Source organism: Alosa alosa, chromosome 11 (assembly GCF_017589495.1).
Source record: "Alosa alosa isolate M-15738 ecotype Scorff River chromosome 11, AALO_Geno_1.1, whole genome shotgun sequence".
NCBI classification, from domain to species: domain Eukaryota; kingdom Metazoa; phylum Chordata; class Actinopteri; order Clupeiformes; family Clupeidae; genus Alosa; species Alosa alosa.
The window spans coordinates 23,615,484-23,635,058 of record NC_063199.1 but is presented as its reverse complement, the minus strand read 5'-3'; the positions used below and the strand labels follow the sequence as shown (position 1 = coordinate 23,635,058).

General features: G+C 41.7%; 1 protein-coding gene across 1 annotated transcript in view; it reads right to left on the bottom strand.

The window, feature by feature from the left end:
• Positions 1–19,575, bottom strand: part of LOC125303230 (cGMP-inhibited 3',5'-cyclic phosphodiesterase A-like) — a 97,077-nt gene that overhangs the window by 38,057 nt on the left and 39,445 nt on the right. Inside the window, exon 2 of the mRNA XM_048256844.1 lies at positions 12,468–12,515. Coding sequence (XP_048112801.1) covers positions 12,468–12,515 — 48 coding nt within the window. The remainder of the gene's footprint in view (positions 1–12,467; positions 12,516–19,575) is intronic.

The window sequence follows — 19,575 nt, the reverse complement described above, 5'->3', positions numbered from 1 at the left end:
CTCAGAGTTGACGACACCGGACGTTAATCCAATCAGCAGAAAGAACCGCATCACAACAGTAGGCTAAATCGCAACAAACTTTTTCCCCCCCATGTTAAATTCATTTCGGTAATCATGAATTGGTTTCTTTTATTTGATGTAGGCTAGGAGAGGAGGATGCATGTTTCACATTAGTGTCAATGTGTCAAAGCAGGCTTTGGATCAGAGGAATTGCTCAAGCTTAACATATGGCATAGGCTACAAAGCGAATTCACGGCATACAAACAGCCATTGATGAAATATAACTAATATAATTTTTATTGTCACCAGGCCTATAAGTAGGCTATTTATTGTGTAACCTACAAGTGAACGATGACACCATAGGCTACACTGTGGCGGAGCAAGACCCCATCAGTCGGATAGCTAAACAATGTAACCGTGTTCAGAACGTAGGCTAGCCATATGGGCTGCAGACTTGTCTTTGGGCTTGTAATCACCTGACACATCATGCGCATATATGTCCTGAATAATGAGAGGCTAAGTCGCGGATTTGATGCACTTAACTTACTCAAGACTTTCAGAAAAATTTCGAGATGACGTTGGCCGTTGTGCTTTTACAGTGTGTTAAGTGAATCTCGTGATATTATGTTGCAGCGGCGCTGAAAATCCAGCGGTGGCGCTGCGCCGCTGTTAAATACACTGTAGGGGAAACACTGGAAATAGTATACAGTAATATTAAAATAAAAACAGAAAACATTTGTTACTATTCAATGAGAATTGGTAATCAACATGTACCTATCAACCAGTATTGGCATCAGCATAATTTGCTAGCTATCAAATCAAGACTGGTATGTCCAACTAACGTAACGTTTTCCTAGTAGGAGGCAATGATTTACATGTCAAAGAAATCTTATGACAAGATTTTTGATGCCTTTGATGCCAAAAGTTTTTTGATGCCGTCATATTTTCAGTGCACAATGACTTTGTACACTGGCGCTTGTTTCATTCCTATTTTGCATTCGAGCGGAATAGAGCGGAATTTTCCCTCCACAGACGCAAATCGGTAAATTAGGGAATGAACTTGTGCTCCCTGGGGCGGTTCAGAGAAAAGAGGAGGCGTGTTCCGGCGCAAACGTTCCCTGGTGCTATTTTGCAGTTTCAGAAAACAATTCCGCCACAGACCAAGAAAAACCTAGTCTAAAGTCAGTGGCGCGTTTTTCAGATATATTTTAAGGGCGCATGCTTGGCAATAATGTAGCGTGTGCACAATTTGGTTAAGATGCGCTTGCTTATCATTATTCTATTGCACAGTGAGATGGAGTACATCTTGGGACAGAGAATTAGACGTGGGAGGGAGAGGGTCTGCCGGCCCAGACAGACCTATCTCTCCCTCAGTGAGGAGGAATGTAGGCGTAACCTACGCCTGACCCGTCAGGCTGTGACAGATGTCTGCCATCTCCTGGCAATGCTATTTAATCGAAAACACACCCAAACACACAGTGTAATTGAACGAACATTCGGCATACTGAAGATGCACTTCAGGTGTTTGGATATGTCAGGAGGCACTTTACTAATCTGTAAAATCCAGACCCTGGTAATCTAAAAAGATTAAGGGTCTGGCCACAAATAATGAAAATGGCCCAACTCGAGGGGTGGCACCAAGCATGCATTTGAAAATCTCACTGCACGCAATTGGATAACACTACTACCAATGTTTACTGACTGATTCATTGTGGCACTTTCGTCATCAACACCGACGTGATTGGTTCCTCGCCATGCAAGGGGTAAAAGTAACGTGCATCATTACTCGTTGCCAGAGTGTCTCGCAGAGACAATTCAGATTGTGCTTTCGTGAGAACTCTGTCCTTGTGATTCAGTGACAGTGAGCTCAAAACATCGGAAAGTATGTCTTTGTGACATTTCTTTATTTACATGTTGTCAAAAACAAAAATGCCAGCCATGGAAACAATTGTGGCAATTTCCTCCCATGCCTATTTAACCAAAGCTAATTTGGGTGGGTTTCTCCCATCCCCATACAATGCCACTTCTCTGTCTTTTACGGCCCTGATGAGAACGTCGGTCTCATCGCTTGTGAACCACTCCTGGTGTGCACCTGGCAAATCAGCCATTATAATAGCAATCCGCCATGGGACAAGCACGCCTGCTTTTAAAGGAAATGTGAGATGACGCTCTAATTGGTTTATTGCATGTAATGAGTCATGCATGAGTAATGTAGCTACTTCAGACCAACCCATTTTAGATTTGTGTCGGGCACAAGAGTAATTTATCCCAGCGGTAAAATAGCAACAGCCCCCGAGATCAGCCCACAAAGCTCCTTGCGTTTTGCATTTGATAGGCTACTTTCCGACTTTTATTGTTTCCGATCGTTAAGATAGGGCCCTAAGTCTTCTTTTGAGTGGACAATCATTTGATGTGTTTGCTGTGGATGTTTACTACCATGGAAGCTGCTACCTGTCATTTGCCTTCCCTTACAGCCGCTCAGAGACTACACTGGACAGAGAAGAAATGGAAACATTTAAATATTGGGCTATATTTTGGCGATCTAAAACAGATGGTCACTGGCAAATAGCTTAAACTGGGTTTGTCCAGTCCACATTGGGGGTGGTTTTGTTATCAAACATCGTCGCCTAGAGCAAAAAGATTGGTCTTATGTTTCTTAATCAGTCATGGGTGTGGTTTGGGTGTAACATCCTTTAAACCAATGAAAATGACATCTGTCATTCCCTTTAACAGCAAGCAGCGCAACTTCAAACAGCGCATCGGTATTTTGATAGTCAGCGACGCAGTTGAAGGAATCTGCTTGCACACTACACCATATGGAACAGGTATTTCACTAAACCATACTAAAACCTATCAGAGTATAGCCTACACACATCTGCATTCGTCTTTTATTTGAACTCATTGGCAAAGTGAAACTTACTTCATCGTGATGTCGTAGTCAAAGACTAAACAGTTATACACAGTTAATAACTTTCACTATTGACTGACAATGGGTTACCATCGAACACATAGCCTGAAAAAAGCAACACTTACCCCAATAATGTTCGAATGACTGAACAAAAAAACAAAAGGACATTTAAAGGACATTTATCCTGCAGAGGAGTTGCTGCTTACATCTCGTGACAGTGCGTCTTCAGCTGTGCTCCATATGCGCCTCACTAAAGACCAGATTTTTCTTGGTCAGTGGTGCAATGCTTTTTAGATAGTGTACGATAGCGATTTTTAGATCTTGCACCAGGCCACACCTTAGGTCGTTAATTGTCACACCCCTGAGCGCATTGTTCAATAAAAGAGACGCGCATGGCGAAAAACTTGAGTGTACAATTTGAATAAGCTTTGCGTCTTGATTGTTATATTAGAGCCCATAATGTTACTGAGGATGTTCTGAAATTGATCGAAAGGAAAGTGAAGGATATGGAAGCTTATCTGATGAAAGATCTGCAGGACGACATTAAACATTTGATCACTGAAAAAATGGGTTGTAAGTGCTTGCTATGTGCTTACTTTGAGGCATTTTTGTTATATTCGCATTATTTATGTAAATTTACTAATATAAACATGACCAGAATTTACACTGCAGATAACTTTACACCTGAAAGAGATAGAATATTCTTCTATTCTTCTAATCATAAAATGTCAACGAAACATAAGTGGGACAATCCATACCCTTTATTTCTGCTATTTAGTCAAAATATGCAAAATAGCTCATTAACTATGCGTGATATAAAAAAATTGGATATTAACTATTACTGTATACTATTTCTAAGTGTTTTACTATTACTAAATTAAGTGGACAACTGGAGGGGAAGATCAGTTACAACACAGTGTGAAAACAATATTTGTAACAGTACGAATATTTCTTCACAGACCCATTCTTGCATGCAAATTAGTCAACAAAATGATACCCATATGCAAATTAGCTCTCACTAAATAATGCAAAGAGTGTATATTTGCACTAATTAAGTAAAAACATGGGTAACACTTTATTTTAATGTGTCGCTGTTACAGTGTACCTACCTAATTAGGTACAGTGGTACAACCTGTGTAACAACATGTACTATCAGGTACTATCATTGTACTTGCATTATGTATTTGTGGGTACCTACATATAGTTGTTACATTGTAATACTGAGTGCTTTTACAAAGCTTTGCCAATTTGCCTACATTTTCATCAGAGGCAAAGAGCTGACCTGAGACCTGCTGGATGGGGTAAATCTGGTCATGATAGATTTGATATACAAAGCATGCTTAGCTCCAGTCAAGGCCTCATTGTCTTCAGTGTACATGTAACAGCTGTGCTGCTACAACCTTGTTACTCTTTGATACAGTGGAATAAACCTATTAAGTGTACCAGTTAATTACTTACATGTACATATGACATGTATGTTATGTCTTCGATGTCTTGGAACAGGTCTACTAATTCACTACATAGTACATATATCAACTGTGTTGGTACACACTTATTGCTCTTTGATACAGTGGCATAAACCCATTAAAATGAAGTGTACCAGTTAAGTACTTACATCTACATATATACATCCTGTCAATGATGTTATGCATCCTGTAATTGATGTGTTGAAATGCGTCTGCTGTTACACCACACAGTACATGTGAATTAGTAGACCTGTTCCAAGACAAGACCTGTTCCAGTTTATTCCACTGTATCAAAGAGTAACAAGGTTGTAGCAGCACAGGTGTTACATGTACACTGAAGACAATGAGGCCTTGACTGGAGCTAAGCATGCTTTGTATATCAAATCTATCATGACTAGATTTACCCCATCCAGCAGGTCTCAGGTCAGCTCTTTGCCTCTGATGAAAATTTAGGCAAATTGGCAAAGTTTTGTAAAAGCACTCAGTATTACAATGTAACAACTATATGTAGGTACCCACAAATACATAATGCAAGTACAATGATAGTACCTGATAGTACATGTTGTTACACAGGTTGTACCACTGTACCTAATTAGGTAGGTACACTGTAACAGCGACACATTAAAATAAAGTGTTACCAAAACATGTATAATTGCTTTGTCATCATGTTCTTGTAAAGGTGAAGTAGCACATGAACAAAAACTGTTAAAAAAATCTAATTTACATAATAACTACGTTACCAAGCACCCTTAAAAGGAAACTACCTAGCACACTTAAAAGGACAGTCAGTACCTTGCACACTTAAAAGGACAATCACTGCATAGGCCTGGTATTTCCTCTAAAAGACATGAAGCCAACTTAATAACTAAATAAAGATCACTTTTACCTGCGGCATGACGTAATACAAGCGGCAGCCACTTATCCACTCTGGGACAGGACGGGACGGCCACTGGGCAGCCTCTATGGCAAGCCATTTTAACATTTAACAGCTAGACTGACGTTGTTGATATCTACAATGTTAAACTTAGCGTTTAAAAGTTAAAAGGCTTGCCATACAGCCTCAGGCTGCTTCCTGTGCGAAACTAGCACTATATATTGCTGTAGTATTTATTGCTAGCTACAGTAAGGTCTCCTCTGCACTGTAGCTTGAATGTTATTTTGGAATGTTCCTGGAAAGTCGCTTTGGATAAAAGCATCTGCTAAATGAATAAATGTGAAATGTAAATTAAACTCCATTCCGATCACTACAACCCCCATGGTTCGAATATTTGGACACTCATGAAGCCTCATAAAGCTGCTGCAGCTGGGCGCTGGGCTTCCTTCGCACAAACAGGGCTGGGCGGACACATGGACGCACGCCATTTGTGTTAGACGCCGGTCCAGCCTCCTCCATCACACAGCGTCAGGGTTCCAGACATCTGCTAGAGCGCTACTCGCTCGCTTTACTGTAAGCCACAGGCCGTAAAGCGGGTTTGTGGAAACATCAGTCATGACTGTGACAATCTGAGGCTCTCACAGAGGTCAGCGCAGAACCGTAGTGAGGATGTGAAACCACACCTCCGAACTACACAGAGTCTTCACCTCCGAACTACACAGAGTCTTCACCTCCGAACTACACAGAGCCTTTACCTCCGAACTACACAGAGTATTCACCTCCGAACTACACAGTCTCTTCACCTCTGAACTACACAGTCTCTTCACCTCTGAACTACACAGAGTCCTCACTTCAAAACATGCACAGAGTCTGCACTTCACAGCATACACACAGTCCTCACTTCACAGCATGCACACACATTAGAAAAACTCCTTCATGCATTTATCTCCAGCAGGGTTGATTACTGCGATGGGCTTTTCACAGGCCTTCCTAAAAAGACTATCAAACAGCTTCAGGTGATACAAAATGCAGCAACTATAGGGTTCTCATAAAAAACTAAAAGAACTGACGACATTACTCCAAAGTCCCTGCACTGGCTTCCAGTCACAGAATTGACTTTAAAGCACTACTGCTTCTTTATAAATCAGTAAATGGAGCAGGACCTAAATACCTATCAGACATGCTTCAGCAGTACACACCTTCTTGACCTCTCAGGTCTAAGGACAAAAACCTGAGCCCCAACTGTAGCCAGTTTTAAATCTAGACTTAAGACCAAACTATTCTGAATCTGCCTTTATTTTATTATACCTTGTGTCTTTTATTTTGTTTTTTTAATTATTCTTTATTTTTAAATGATTTTACCTTGTGCGATTTATGTTTTCTTTTTTATTATGATCTTTGACTATTGCCCTTCTATGCTTTTATTTGCTATTACTGTTTGCTTTTGTTTATGTAAAGCACATTGAAGGATCTCTGTGTATGAAATGCGCTATATAAATAAACTTGACTTGACTTGACAGAGTCTTCACTTCACAACATAGACACGGTCTTCACTTCACAACATACACACAGTCTTCACTTCACAACATACACACGGTCTTCACTTCACAGCATACTCAGAGTCTTCACAACATACACAGAGTCTTTACAACATACACACAGTCTTCACTTTACAACATACACACAGTCTTCACTTTACAGCATACACAGAGTCTTCACAACGTACACAGAGTCTTCACAGCATGCACACGGTCTTTACTTCACAACATACACATAGTCTTCACTTCACAACATACACAGAGTCTTCACTTCACAACATGTGAAGTGCAAGCATTTTTCTGGCTTCTTGTTGTGTTCCAATGTGTTTTGTTCCACCTATTTAAATTTTTGCTGCCTTCTTGACGGAAAACTTTTATGTATTTATGTATTTATAAGTATTTAATGATTACTTGTCACATTTGACATATTGTTTGCATTCAAATGGACTTTCTCTTACTGTTAACAGATTTGTCTTAACTCCCACTTTCACTTAAGTGCTTCAGTATAATTTCTCACTATTACATACAGTTTGATTTCCATTTGCATGGTATGAGTGCATCACATGCTGCCAATGGCTGTATTTTTGTAAAAAAGAAAAATATCATGTCAATCATACGTAAAGTCTGCAGCCTTGGAGGCAGATGGAGTCTGTACAGTGCAACAGTAGAGCAAGACTCACAGCACTGCTTCCCTTTCTGCTGAGTGAACCAGAGGGCCCCAGGGCCTTATTTATGGACGAGATTTGATTCTCTAAGTAAACAAGCCACAGTAGTGGGCAATAAAGGCCGGTTTGAAAAAGCCTCCCCCCTCACTACAGACACAAATTAACACACTCATGAGTGCTGACAGGCACACACACACACACACACACACACACACACACACACACACACAACACACACACACACACACACACACACACACACACACAAACACACACACACACACACACACACACACACACACACACACACACACACACACACACACACACACAAATATGAAAATCCTCATTATTCCTATCCACTATAAAGCACTGTGCATCCTCTGTTGGAGCTCAACCATGTTTTTGGCCCTGAGGTCCAGTCTTGACTCAACAAATATCTATCACATTACAGCTGCTTCTTATATGTGAACTCCCTCTAGTCACATTCAGCAACATCTCTCTCTCTCTCTCTCTCTCTCTCTCTCTCTCTCTCTCTCTCTCTCTCTCTCTCTCTCTCTCTCACACACACACACACACACACACACACAATGGCATTTTCAGTGTGTGTGTGAGGTCAAATAATCAGCAAGACACAAAACATATGAACCAAGGGAGGGAAAAAATCTAAACGTTTTATTAAAAAGTAGAGGGACAGATCAAAACTAATCAGAAGGAGTAAAAGGGTCATTAAGCACACCGAGAGGTCAAGGCAATTGAACCCTAAGTACCCAATCATACTGTCCACAGGGAGGACGGCTTGTTTTCGTTCACTTCTCCTCTCCTCATGTTTCATAGAGACTTCAGAAACAGACAGAGAGATAGAGGGATGAGAGACTTCAGAAACAGACAGAGAGATAGAGGGATGAGATAAGAGGAAAGAGAAGAAGGAGAAAGCACTACACACACAAAAGTGATAAAGAATATTTTTTTCAAAATTATGACCATGTGAAATGATGATAAGGTTTTAGTTTGAACCATGATGATGAAAAACAGGAGGTGATTAAAGATTGCACTGAGACACACATACACATGCACACACACACACACACACACACACACACACACACACACACACACACACAGATTCAGACACAGACACGCACACACAGACACACACACACGCACACATACACAAACAAACAAACACACACACACGTACACTACATACAGACACACACACACACACACACACACACACACACACACACACACACACACACACACACACACACACACACGTACATTACATATAGAACACACACAAACTTGCAATGGAACTTCAACAGTTAAAGCAGACAGTTGATCAGCTGTGTTGTGAATGTTTGATTCAAGTTCAGTGTGTGTTGTGAACTATGTGTGCACAAGAGACATATCATGTGAAGTTTCTTTTTCTTCTGTTGGCAAGTAGCCAGATAATAAGCAGGATAATATATAGAACGCCAGTCATTATCAGGAAAACAACTCTCTTCAGGGCGAAACAAGACCCCATAGTGCATCGGGGTCCCATTCGCCCTGTCAGGACTTATTTTCCCGATAATGACCTATACCTTATCCCTTACATACTGTAAGTAAGTATAAGTACTTCCTTCTACCTCCTTTTTCAATCTCTCAATATCGTCTTAGACCTCACCTTGACTGGTACATAACCTTCTGAGCTCTTATCCACTTGTAGCATTGTTCATTGTAGTAGTAGGATTATTGTTACCCTAAGGTCTCCTTTGCAATGTAGTTTGAATGTAATTCCTCATTTTGAAAAGCTGCTTTGTATAAAAGCGTCTGCTACATGAATAAATGTAAATGTAAATGTACATGTATGCTTCATCCACCCACACTCACACCCACACTTACATAAATGAAGGCTTCTACTGGAAATACTGTAGTAGAGAAACCCTCTGTAGAGTGACATTAATGAACAGTAAAAAATGCAACCCGAGGAGTTCTCCACTGACCGGCATTCAGAGGCAATCTAGAGCAACCGTGCCACAGTCACACATGCACACACATGCACACACACACACACACACACACACACACGCACACAAACACACACGCACACACACACGGGTGTGCTGAGGAGAGGAGAGCGCAGCACCAAACCAGACAGCAGACAGTCTGCCAGAGTTGCTGAACTCTGCATTCCTTTCAAAACGTTCCCTTATTCCAAAGCACTTTTCTCCGGGCGGAGTGTAGGGAGAGGACCTCTTGTAAGTGAAGATTGAGGGATAGAGAGGTCCAGTCCATCAGCATAACACCAATGCTGTGAGAAAAAAATACTTACAAAGCCTGTGGCATGCCAGTGTCTTTGTGATTCCAATCCTTTCAAGATCAGCGTTAGTTATTGGGCAGTGTGGAACTGTGCTGAAGCAACATTTGGATTAAAACAAATCCAACAGGATTATAGATAATAAATGATAAATTCAGCAAAACACACAGATCCAACAGAGACAGATAGCACTTTAAAACTGTGCAGACTGTTTTACAGAGTCTTATCCCCTCATCACATCCCCCCTGCTCACCCCTCCGACCTTACACGCATGACCACCGACCTTAAACGCTTGACCTCCGACCCTACACATTTGGGTAAACGTAACCATGTCAGAGACCTGGCCACATCTTAGGCCACTAGCACGACCAATCGCTCGGCTTCATTACGAGCACACTACGTCTAGAGCTGCTAAACTCATTGTCCACCTTTTGGTCATTTCTGATGTCTGATTGACTATCAATGTTAGGGATGAGGAATCAATAAAGATTGATTCTGCACACATGTTACTGATAGGGGATTGGCAGTACATTTACATATTCTTCTTTTCCTGCTACTTTTACAACTGTTCAATCTAATTCTCAAGGCAGACAGAACATGACGATGCCCGGAACATGGAATCAGACCACGTTATTAACAACATGATGTTTATTCATATGCTAATTTCCACTGTCTCTTGGCTCTCTCGATGTCTTTGTCAGGCTCTTTCTGTGGTGATAATGGTTTACAGTCTGTCTGTGTTTTCGAAAGCCTTCTTGGCACATTGACCACATTCACAGCCATCGGCTGGCTACTCCCTGGAACTCTGGCTATTCGACGAATTTGGTGGATCCCAGCCTTTCCATCATGAATCAGCGCGGGGCCGTGAAATCTGGAGCAACACGTGCTTTTCCTGATGGAGGCTCTCTCCGCAGGTAACATTCCAGCAGCCCCAATGTTTTCAGTACCTTCTATAAATATTCTCTGCGTGGAACTTTCCTTAGATTTGTAACTTAAAACATCCACCACAATCTTTGTAATAAAACTGCGGTTGGGGAAAATGACCCTTCTAATGTGTGCTTGTTGGCATATCTGGCTCCGGCTGAAATCAATAAATCCTTTTGGTCAATGGCTCTGGAAAAGACGACATGATTTACACGTCCGACAGGCAGCTGGTTTTCTCTGATGCGGGGCCGCTTCAGAGAAAGGAGCTGAAGGAAAAACATCCAGGAGATGCGACAGCGCAAGACCAGCCTCCACTTCTTAAACATCTTGTCAGTCGAGGCTTTTACAAGATTCCCCTGACGAATCCCAGATTTCTAACTAAATAACTTCCAAGTGGGCTCAACAGTCAAAATGTTAGCCATCACCATTCATCAATCAGTGCGAATATGCTCTCCTCACGACCTTGAGCAGAAACAACCGGCACCGCTAAGTGGGTCACTAATGACTCCTCCTCCCTCACCTTTACAGCCATGTAAATATTTACTATGTATTTATAGAGCTCATATGCGTGAGTAGTGGAGAAATAAAGATAAAAGATACTTCTGAGCTTCTCTATGATTTTTGAAATCACACAGACGATCAAGGTGAAAGCTGCAGCTGAAGAGTGTTTATTTAAAATCTCTTGTCCCAAACAGTCCATTTGCGGAGTGTGTACAGAGTTTGTCTGTAAGCTCTGCTGACTGTCTATTTGTCTTATCATGTGCCCAGCTTCCACAGAGCAAGCATCAGATCTACAACCAGAGCCACAGAGAAGGTGAGAGTTCAGCACACAGTGCACCCACCCACCCAGTCGTGTCCCCAACGGGAGGATATCCTCTTGATTACAAAGGGTACACTAAGACACAGGCCATGCCAGCACGGGGGCCTTTGTTTCATTGTGTGCCGGGTAAAGTTTGGGCTCCGGGGATTGTGTGACACCTCAGTACATTATCTCCAGCGGAAACAGGTCAATCGCAGGCATGAAGAGGACTGATGGTGTAAACCCTCCACTGTACCCACCCCCAGCCCACCCCAGGCCCTGTTCTCATCACCCCAGCCCACTCCAGTCCACCCTAACACACCCCAGCCCACCCCAACACACCCCAGCCCACCCCAACACACCCCAACACACCCCAGCCCACCCCAACCCACCCCAGGCCACCCCAAGCCCTGTTCTCATCACCCCAGGCCAGACGGCTCTCATGTGAGGAGCCTGGGCAGGCTGGGCTCTCTGAACTCATGTCAGGTTTCCACAAAACACGCTATTCCACTCAGGAGAGGAAAGAGGGTGTCATGCATGTTTTATGACTGTGCGTTTCCAGCTCGGAGACTGTGAGGAATGTCTCCACGATGGAGTAGACATGCACCGAATCATGGGCTCACACACACATATGTACACACACACACACACACACACACACACACACACAGGAGGGGCAGCAGAATGGACACATGCTAGGACTGATGAGGAGATGCAGGCCACACAGGACACTGTCAGGGCCTCTATAGAACATGTCAACATGACATGATTCTAGAACATATCAACAGGACACGATTCTAGAACATGTTAACATGACACAATTCCAGAAAATATTAACATGACACGATTCTAGAACATATCAACATGACACGATTCTAGAACATTTCAACATGACACAATTCCAGAACATGCTAACATGACATGATTCTAGAGCATGTCAACATGATTCCATAAGCGTAGTGTGAGGGTACAGGGAGATGGAGATTACCTGGGATCCTCTCGACCCCCGCTTGTGCTCCCATTCCGAGTGGGAAATCTAGAAAAGAGAGAAACAGAGAACAAAGAGTGCAGTGTTACAGATGCCTTATTGATGGTGTTATTGTCTGTGTTTCACAAAAAAAAGAAAGAATTCCATGAATTTTAAACCTAGGGAAGAGATGACAAAATACGCTGTGTCCACCATTTTGACACAGTGTTACAAGTTGTGAAACAATCCGTAGTCTTTCAGTAGTGTGTCCCAAAATACTATAAGATTCCTATAATATATTATTAAGTTCAAGTTCAAGTTTATTTATATAGCACATTATCATACATACAGTAGGATGTCCCTCAATGTGCTTAAAAATAAAATAAACATAATGACAGTAATAATAATACTAATTAATAAAATAATTAAATAGATTGAGGGGGAAAATAAAACTGAATAGTACTTAAAAAATAAATAAAAATAAATTAATAAAATTAAATTAAAATAAAGATAAAAATACAAAATAGTTTGAGTTTCTTTTTAAAACACTCTACAGTTAAAAACTAATATCTATTGGAAGCTGATTACAGCACTGTGTGGCATAATAGCTAAATGCCATTTCTCCTTGCTTGGTATTAATTATGGGGACTATTAATTGACAAGTTCCAGTAGAACTAAGAACTAAGCTCTCTACCCGGTGTATATTGGGGAAGCATTTCAGAAAAATATTTGAGGCCAAGTAAGTCCATTCAGTGACTTATATATTAGAAGTAGAACCTTGAAATCAATTCTGAAATTAACTTAGTGCCAATGTAAAGATTTAAGAATGGGTGTAATGTGATCTCTCTTTTTAGTCTTGGTTAATAGTCTAGCAGCAGTGTTTTGAAATAATTGAATCTGTCTAATGGACTTCTTGGGGAGGCCAGTTAGGAGACCATTACAATTATCTACCCTACGGGATATGAAAGCATGAATAAGCTTTACTAAATCCTGACTAGAAACAAAATCTCTAATCTTAGCTATGTTTCTGAGATGCCAGAATGCTGATTTAGTAATGCTTTAAATGTGATCATTCATAGTCAGGTCCCCATCTAAGATGACTCCCACGTTTTTTACTTGAGTTCTACAGTAGGTGTAAGTGCTTTAGATTCTAAGTAGTCACATTTGTGTTCAATCCTCTTTGTTCCCAAATAAAATAATCTCAGTCTTGTTCTGATTAAGTTGTAAATTCTGCTGCATCCAGGTATTTACTTTTTCAAGGGAAAGTATACCATAATTAGTGTAATATTGTGTCCCAAAATACTATAAGATTCCTATGGTTCTTTTTTGTTATGGGAAAGCAAGCACCAGTGATGGTAATACTGCTTTAAAAGCCCCTGAACTCAACCTGCAGAGGTGCTGCTGAGCACAGTCCAGGAGAAAGCTGAGACACTGGAAAATAGTGACCTTTGGTGACCTCTGAGGTATGCTCAAGAACCTGTGTCCTGTAATGTCCTGTTGCTTTGATATATCAATCACTATTCGCTACAAACAAATACCTTTGAAGAGTGAGGACAAAAATAGACATGTTTTCCATCAGTCAATCACAATTCAGATGCTTCAAACCAATATAGGCACTTAAGATCATTGTGAATGCCATATACTGTACATCCTCAACACATCATGGTCAAGAAAACAAACCCCAGCTAATGTGGGACATGCCAATTAACCCATCAACAGTCGATACAAAAACACTGTGACAGTTAATTTGACACTGTAGAATTCTAGGGTATTCTTACTGTATTCTGATGTGTTCATATGTTACTTCTGTGTGTAGTATACAACGGGGAGAGGTCCATATTATTGTACATAACTGTGCCTTAGGCCTGTGTACCAGCAGGAAGGTCACAGGCCGATGTTTAGGAACATCCGAGGAACATCAGTGATAACATGGGCCGAGGGAGACAGCATGTCTGCCTATTCGGGCTAGTATCTCCATCTGGCCAGGGCCGGGTTTTGTACACAGGTTGGCACCTGCCACGTTGGCATGATTGACGTTTGTATGTTTTAGTATAACAGGCTTTGTCTTAGGTTTTGACGGATCGAGGAAGTGACCCGAGGAGCATCTTCTGTCAGAAGGCTCAGTAGCCGCTTCTAATAACAACCACAACTGTTAGACTCTGGACAGTTTTACTGTTCGAGACTTAGCCTGTGTTCTGTTATTCATTATTGTACCATCTACAATAAATCATCATCTAATCGCCGATCCTGATCCCGCCGTCAAGCTTTATTGACCATCTTGAGCCATCTTCAGTACAAACATTAGAACTAAAACACAACGCAACAACCAGAGAATCCTACAACACCAAGATTACTGGGAGTGACTTTGCTATCTGACACCATACAGACAGCCCTTAGATGCTGAAGCTCAGTTAGCATGAGAAACTGTGTGGGTTATTTTACGTAATGGCTACAGAGTGCGGAAAATAACTCCCGTCTGATGTTTTGCGTGAGCGTCTTTTGTTGCAAGGGTTTCAAGCTCTTAGTGTGTGTGTGTGTGTGTGTGTGTGTGTGTGTGTGTGTGTGTGTGTGTGTGTGTGTGTGTGTGTGTGTGTGTGTGTGTGTGTCCCTGCGTGTGGAGAAGTGTTCATCAGAGGTCTGAGCTCGTTGATGAATAATGAGCGTCTGCCTGATTCCGCCACACCTTTATGGGGCAGCCGTGGCCTACTGGTTAGCGCTTCGGACTTGTAACCGGAGGGTTGCCGGTTCGAACCCTGACAAGTAGGCACGGCTGAAGTGCACACACACACACACACACATACAGTATACACACAAATCCAACTGCGGACCCAGATGCATCCATCATAGGCCTCCTGTTCTTACATAACACGCACCTCTTTCATCAGGCCCTCTAAACAGACGCTTGCTACATCATTGCTATTTCCATACAGCCTTTGATGTGACCAGAAAATAAATAAATAAAAAGGTAGGAAAAAAACTCGACAGGCAGATACTAATAATTCTCTCCACTGTGTAGCATCTGAGTTCTTCAACAAAGTGACTTGTCAGATGACCGAGTTTAAACCGGAGTGCCAACTTTTAAAATGAATGGCAAATCTGGGTGTTGCTATCCCTTATGAAACAATAGGTATAGTTAGGGTCACTTTTAGTGTGCCACACTGCTTTTTCTTCCCACAAAAAAGTACAGTTAAAAGTTTAACATTACCATTGGTGCTTTAGTACACCATGAAAAAGTAAACATCTCAAAATGTACAGGCTTTAAATGTACAGGCATGCCTACAAGACAGTTTGTTTGTACTTGTTACTTGTTTGTCACTTCACTCTGTGTAAGTTCACCGTGTGTAACATTTCAAGGGCATTCAAAGGTCAATACCTTTTCTCTTTACAGTGTTTTTTGTCCACGAGGGATACACCATATTAGCTACACTAAATAGAGTGGTCTGCTTGAGCAACTCTTTGGACAAGAAAATAGATGAGGCTCATCCAACCGTGACCGTGAAGGGTTTGAATGTAAGTGTGCTTTGGCTTGAGTGTTAGCAATGGCAAAGAGAACATGGGAAAAGATGAACTGTTACATTTGATCACAGCCTGTCACCCACATCAGTTTGTCTAAGTCTATGTCTTTTTTTTGTGTGTGCCATTGCAAAGCGATGTGCTTTACAGACAAAATATCTTCTAGCCCTCCAGGAACAACATGACACTCTTAAAGGGACTGAGACAGCTGATTGGTAAGGGGCATCTGTCTATAGAGCGTCCCAGTGACTTCCGTTTTACTTCCCCTACAAGGGACCTATCTTTCAAAAAAATATGAACGGGAGTTAATGAAGCGATAACAATTATTTTTTGGTCCAGTTTGAATTGTGCCACGAATTTCACATATGATGTGTGTGAATTTTTCAAAGATAATTTTAAACGTCAAGAAAGTACTGTTGTTCGACAGACTTCAAAAGTTATGTTGGTTTTGTGAGAATCCGCTCAGTGGACTACATCTCTTGTCTCGAACGATGTACGTCACCAACGTAATGAAACGATAAGATTAGCTGTTATGCTAGTTAACGGTTGCATCTTGCTGCCTGCTATGTCACTTAACAGTATCTAATGTACAGTCTATGGACGAATACAACTTACCTGATGTGTTTAATCCTCTGATGGTATTTTCATCGGCAAGGAAAGCCCAATTAAGACCTGTTGCTGGTATGCTTGTACAATCTAGTGTGGCTGTGAATGAGCTAACGTCACTAGCGCGACTGATGGGTTTGTAGTCGTTGGAATTTCGATCTTTCACAATGTTGTAATTCAATAGTTACGAAACAAACTGCAAATGTCTTTACATGAAAAATTGTCTTTAAAATTGACAAACATCATATGGGTAATTCAAGGCACAAGTCAACCGGGACCAGAAAATAATTTCTTTTTCGCCATAGACTAGCGTTCAAAATTTTTTGAAAGATAGGTCCCATGGAGGCAAACAGAAAGGTCGGGACTTCGGCTCTCTATAGCCATCTTTAGGGAGCCTTGATAGACCCTTTGACTGATCCAGGCGTCTTTGGGACCCATTTTAGGAGGCATCTTGGGACAGGAACCCCTGAGGCAGCTCATGACCATCTCTAAGTGATGGTTTGTAGTGTCTTTATTTTATGCTGGACAAGGAAATGAGCTGTAACCTGACAGTATAGACCTAAAATAGTAAAACCCATTAGGACTTGGAGCCTAGAGATGCTGGTCAGCGAGGTCAGAGAGGTCACAGGGAGTCAATAGAATGAGACCTGAGCACTAGCTAGGTATTACCTAGTTGTAGTGAAGGAGAAATAGGATCTTCCTTCTATTCTGAGTTTACACAAACAAGTGAAGATTACTTGAAGGGGTACAAAAGCTGAGCAACGGCAGGTTATGGCAACTTTCTTCATGAACTACACACAATGCTCAAGACGCAGTCTAGATTGCATTACACATGCATTACACATCTTAGGTATTCTTTCACTTTGTCCAAATTTTTGTTTGTTTCAAATTATTGAGTTTGAATCAGTTAATCAGAATTCGACACGACAGGTTCCATAACCGAGACCATTATGTTCTCCTGGCCTCATGCAGAACCAAAAATTACATTTCAGGACCCCAATCTTTTACATGTTGGGTATTCGAGAAAGGCTTTGATTTTTAAATTATTCATTTAGTAATATGTTCATTTCTATATTTTGCCAAACTTATTTAAAAACACTTTGTTCTCACAGCTTGATAGCAAAAGAAATGTGTGTGAATCCACATGGGTACTTTTAGATGCACTTAAAATTGAAAAGCAAACCATTGTCATGCAGTCCAGAGTCTGAGCAATGCAACTTATGTGTTCATGCAAATCTGTACTGTATGTGTGTGTGAGTGTGTGTATGTGTGCGTATGTTTGTGTGCATATTGCTTATTAGTGCTGCGTGTTTGAATGCATAATGCAAAATGTGCTCTGTGGAAGTCATTGCTACAGTAACAAACACAAAAACACACACACAACCTCACACACACACCCTTGTGACTGGTCTCTGTTTGAGAGCGAGGTTTGGTGAGCGGGATTTTCCTGTGGAGATAACGTGGCCCTGATGGATGGGCCATATCGCGTCACTCCGCTCCCCCTGTCTTATTTGCCAGCCTCAGATAAATAATCCTCAGAGCCACAGGGCCCCCACAGCGCCGGCTCCACGGAGCCCTCTGACGCACTCCATTACGGCTCTAATGCACTTTTAAACATGTGTGACCAGGGGGAAGGCAGGAAACTGCAGGCATAATGGAGTCCATAACTAGATTACCACCAACAGCTCCATAATCATTCATTCATGAGCAGTCCTCGGCCCCACAATCTGCAAAACAATTTTGCCACTAATTACTGCCTTTAGATCAGCTTTTTTGATAGCAACCGGGCCTAGGCCTAATGTGTTCCCTGCATTAGGGGAAGCTGCGCAGATGCAGAACACATTGTTTTACAATCACTCTGAGAGAGCTGTTTCAAATGCGCTTCAGTGCAGAACGGTTTTCCCCAGTTTCATACATTCCATTTACTTGCGTGGTTCATCTCTTATATATATAATAATTCCGATACTCACATGGTTCTATAAAATCCGGTCCTCTTTGCTATCTGTCTAGTGCACTGCCATGTGGGGGGTAATCTCTGAACGGGAAAAAAAAAATCAATTCCATCCCGGGGTTTTCTGCCGATGAGTTTCCTCATTTAATTAATCTGGGTACACAGAGTAATTAAGATGACGCCACACAGATCAGATCATACACAGAGTGTGGCGGGACACCCGTTTACACAAGGATGCCAGAGTAATACCAGCAAGCCTGCAGTGCCGCTCTCCACCTGTAGAGGGCACAGTTCTGGACTGTGACCTGGTAAAAGAGCAGGAGGAGGTATTCCTCTGAGACTGACCATAGAGTGGGGAGGCCAGCTGCTTTTGCAAATGTTAATGCTGATATGAAAGCTACAGGGGACAAAAAACGGAAGTTGCAGTGGTGAACATTTCTGTGCGCTAAGTGGTGACAGGTTGGTTGGGCCTATGAGTGGTCAAAGTCCAAATTAGATGACCAGAGGGCTGGACAGAGGATGCAGACAGGGCAACGGACATTTCAGTTCTACTTTCAATAATAATAATAATAATAATAATAATATCATTTATTTATATAGCACTTTTCAAACACAAAGCACAAAGTGCTCTACAGACAAACAAACAAACAAAACAAAGCAAAAAACAAAACAATAGTAATGATAAATATAGCTGCAAGCAGCAATGAGGGGGCCAAGCAGTGAGTTCAGCAGGCAAGATTTGCCATGTAAGTCAATGCCGTTGCATCAGACATATAGCGTTAAGCAGTCACAGCAAGTTCCATGCCATACAACCAGGGTAGGAATTTCACGGCGGCCACGACGGCCATGGCCGTCGTAGCCCCTTGGATTGGCCGTGATGCCCTTTGAAAATCAGAGGTTTACAGGCCCGCGATGGCCTTGGTGCCCCTTCTTTCAATATTCTGCTTTGCGTCCTACTAATAGCGATTTTTATTTAGCCTGTGGCCTGTTAAAATAATCTTAGCATTCACAAGCGCCAAATTAATTTAGTCTTTTACGCAGTGGAGAAAGTGACAGTGC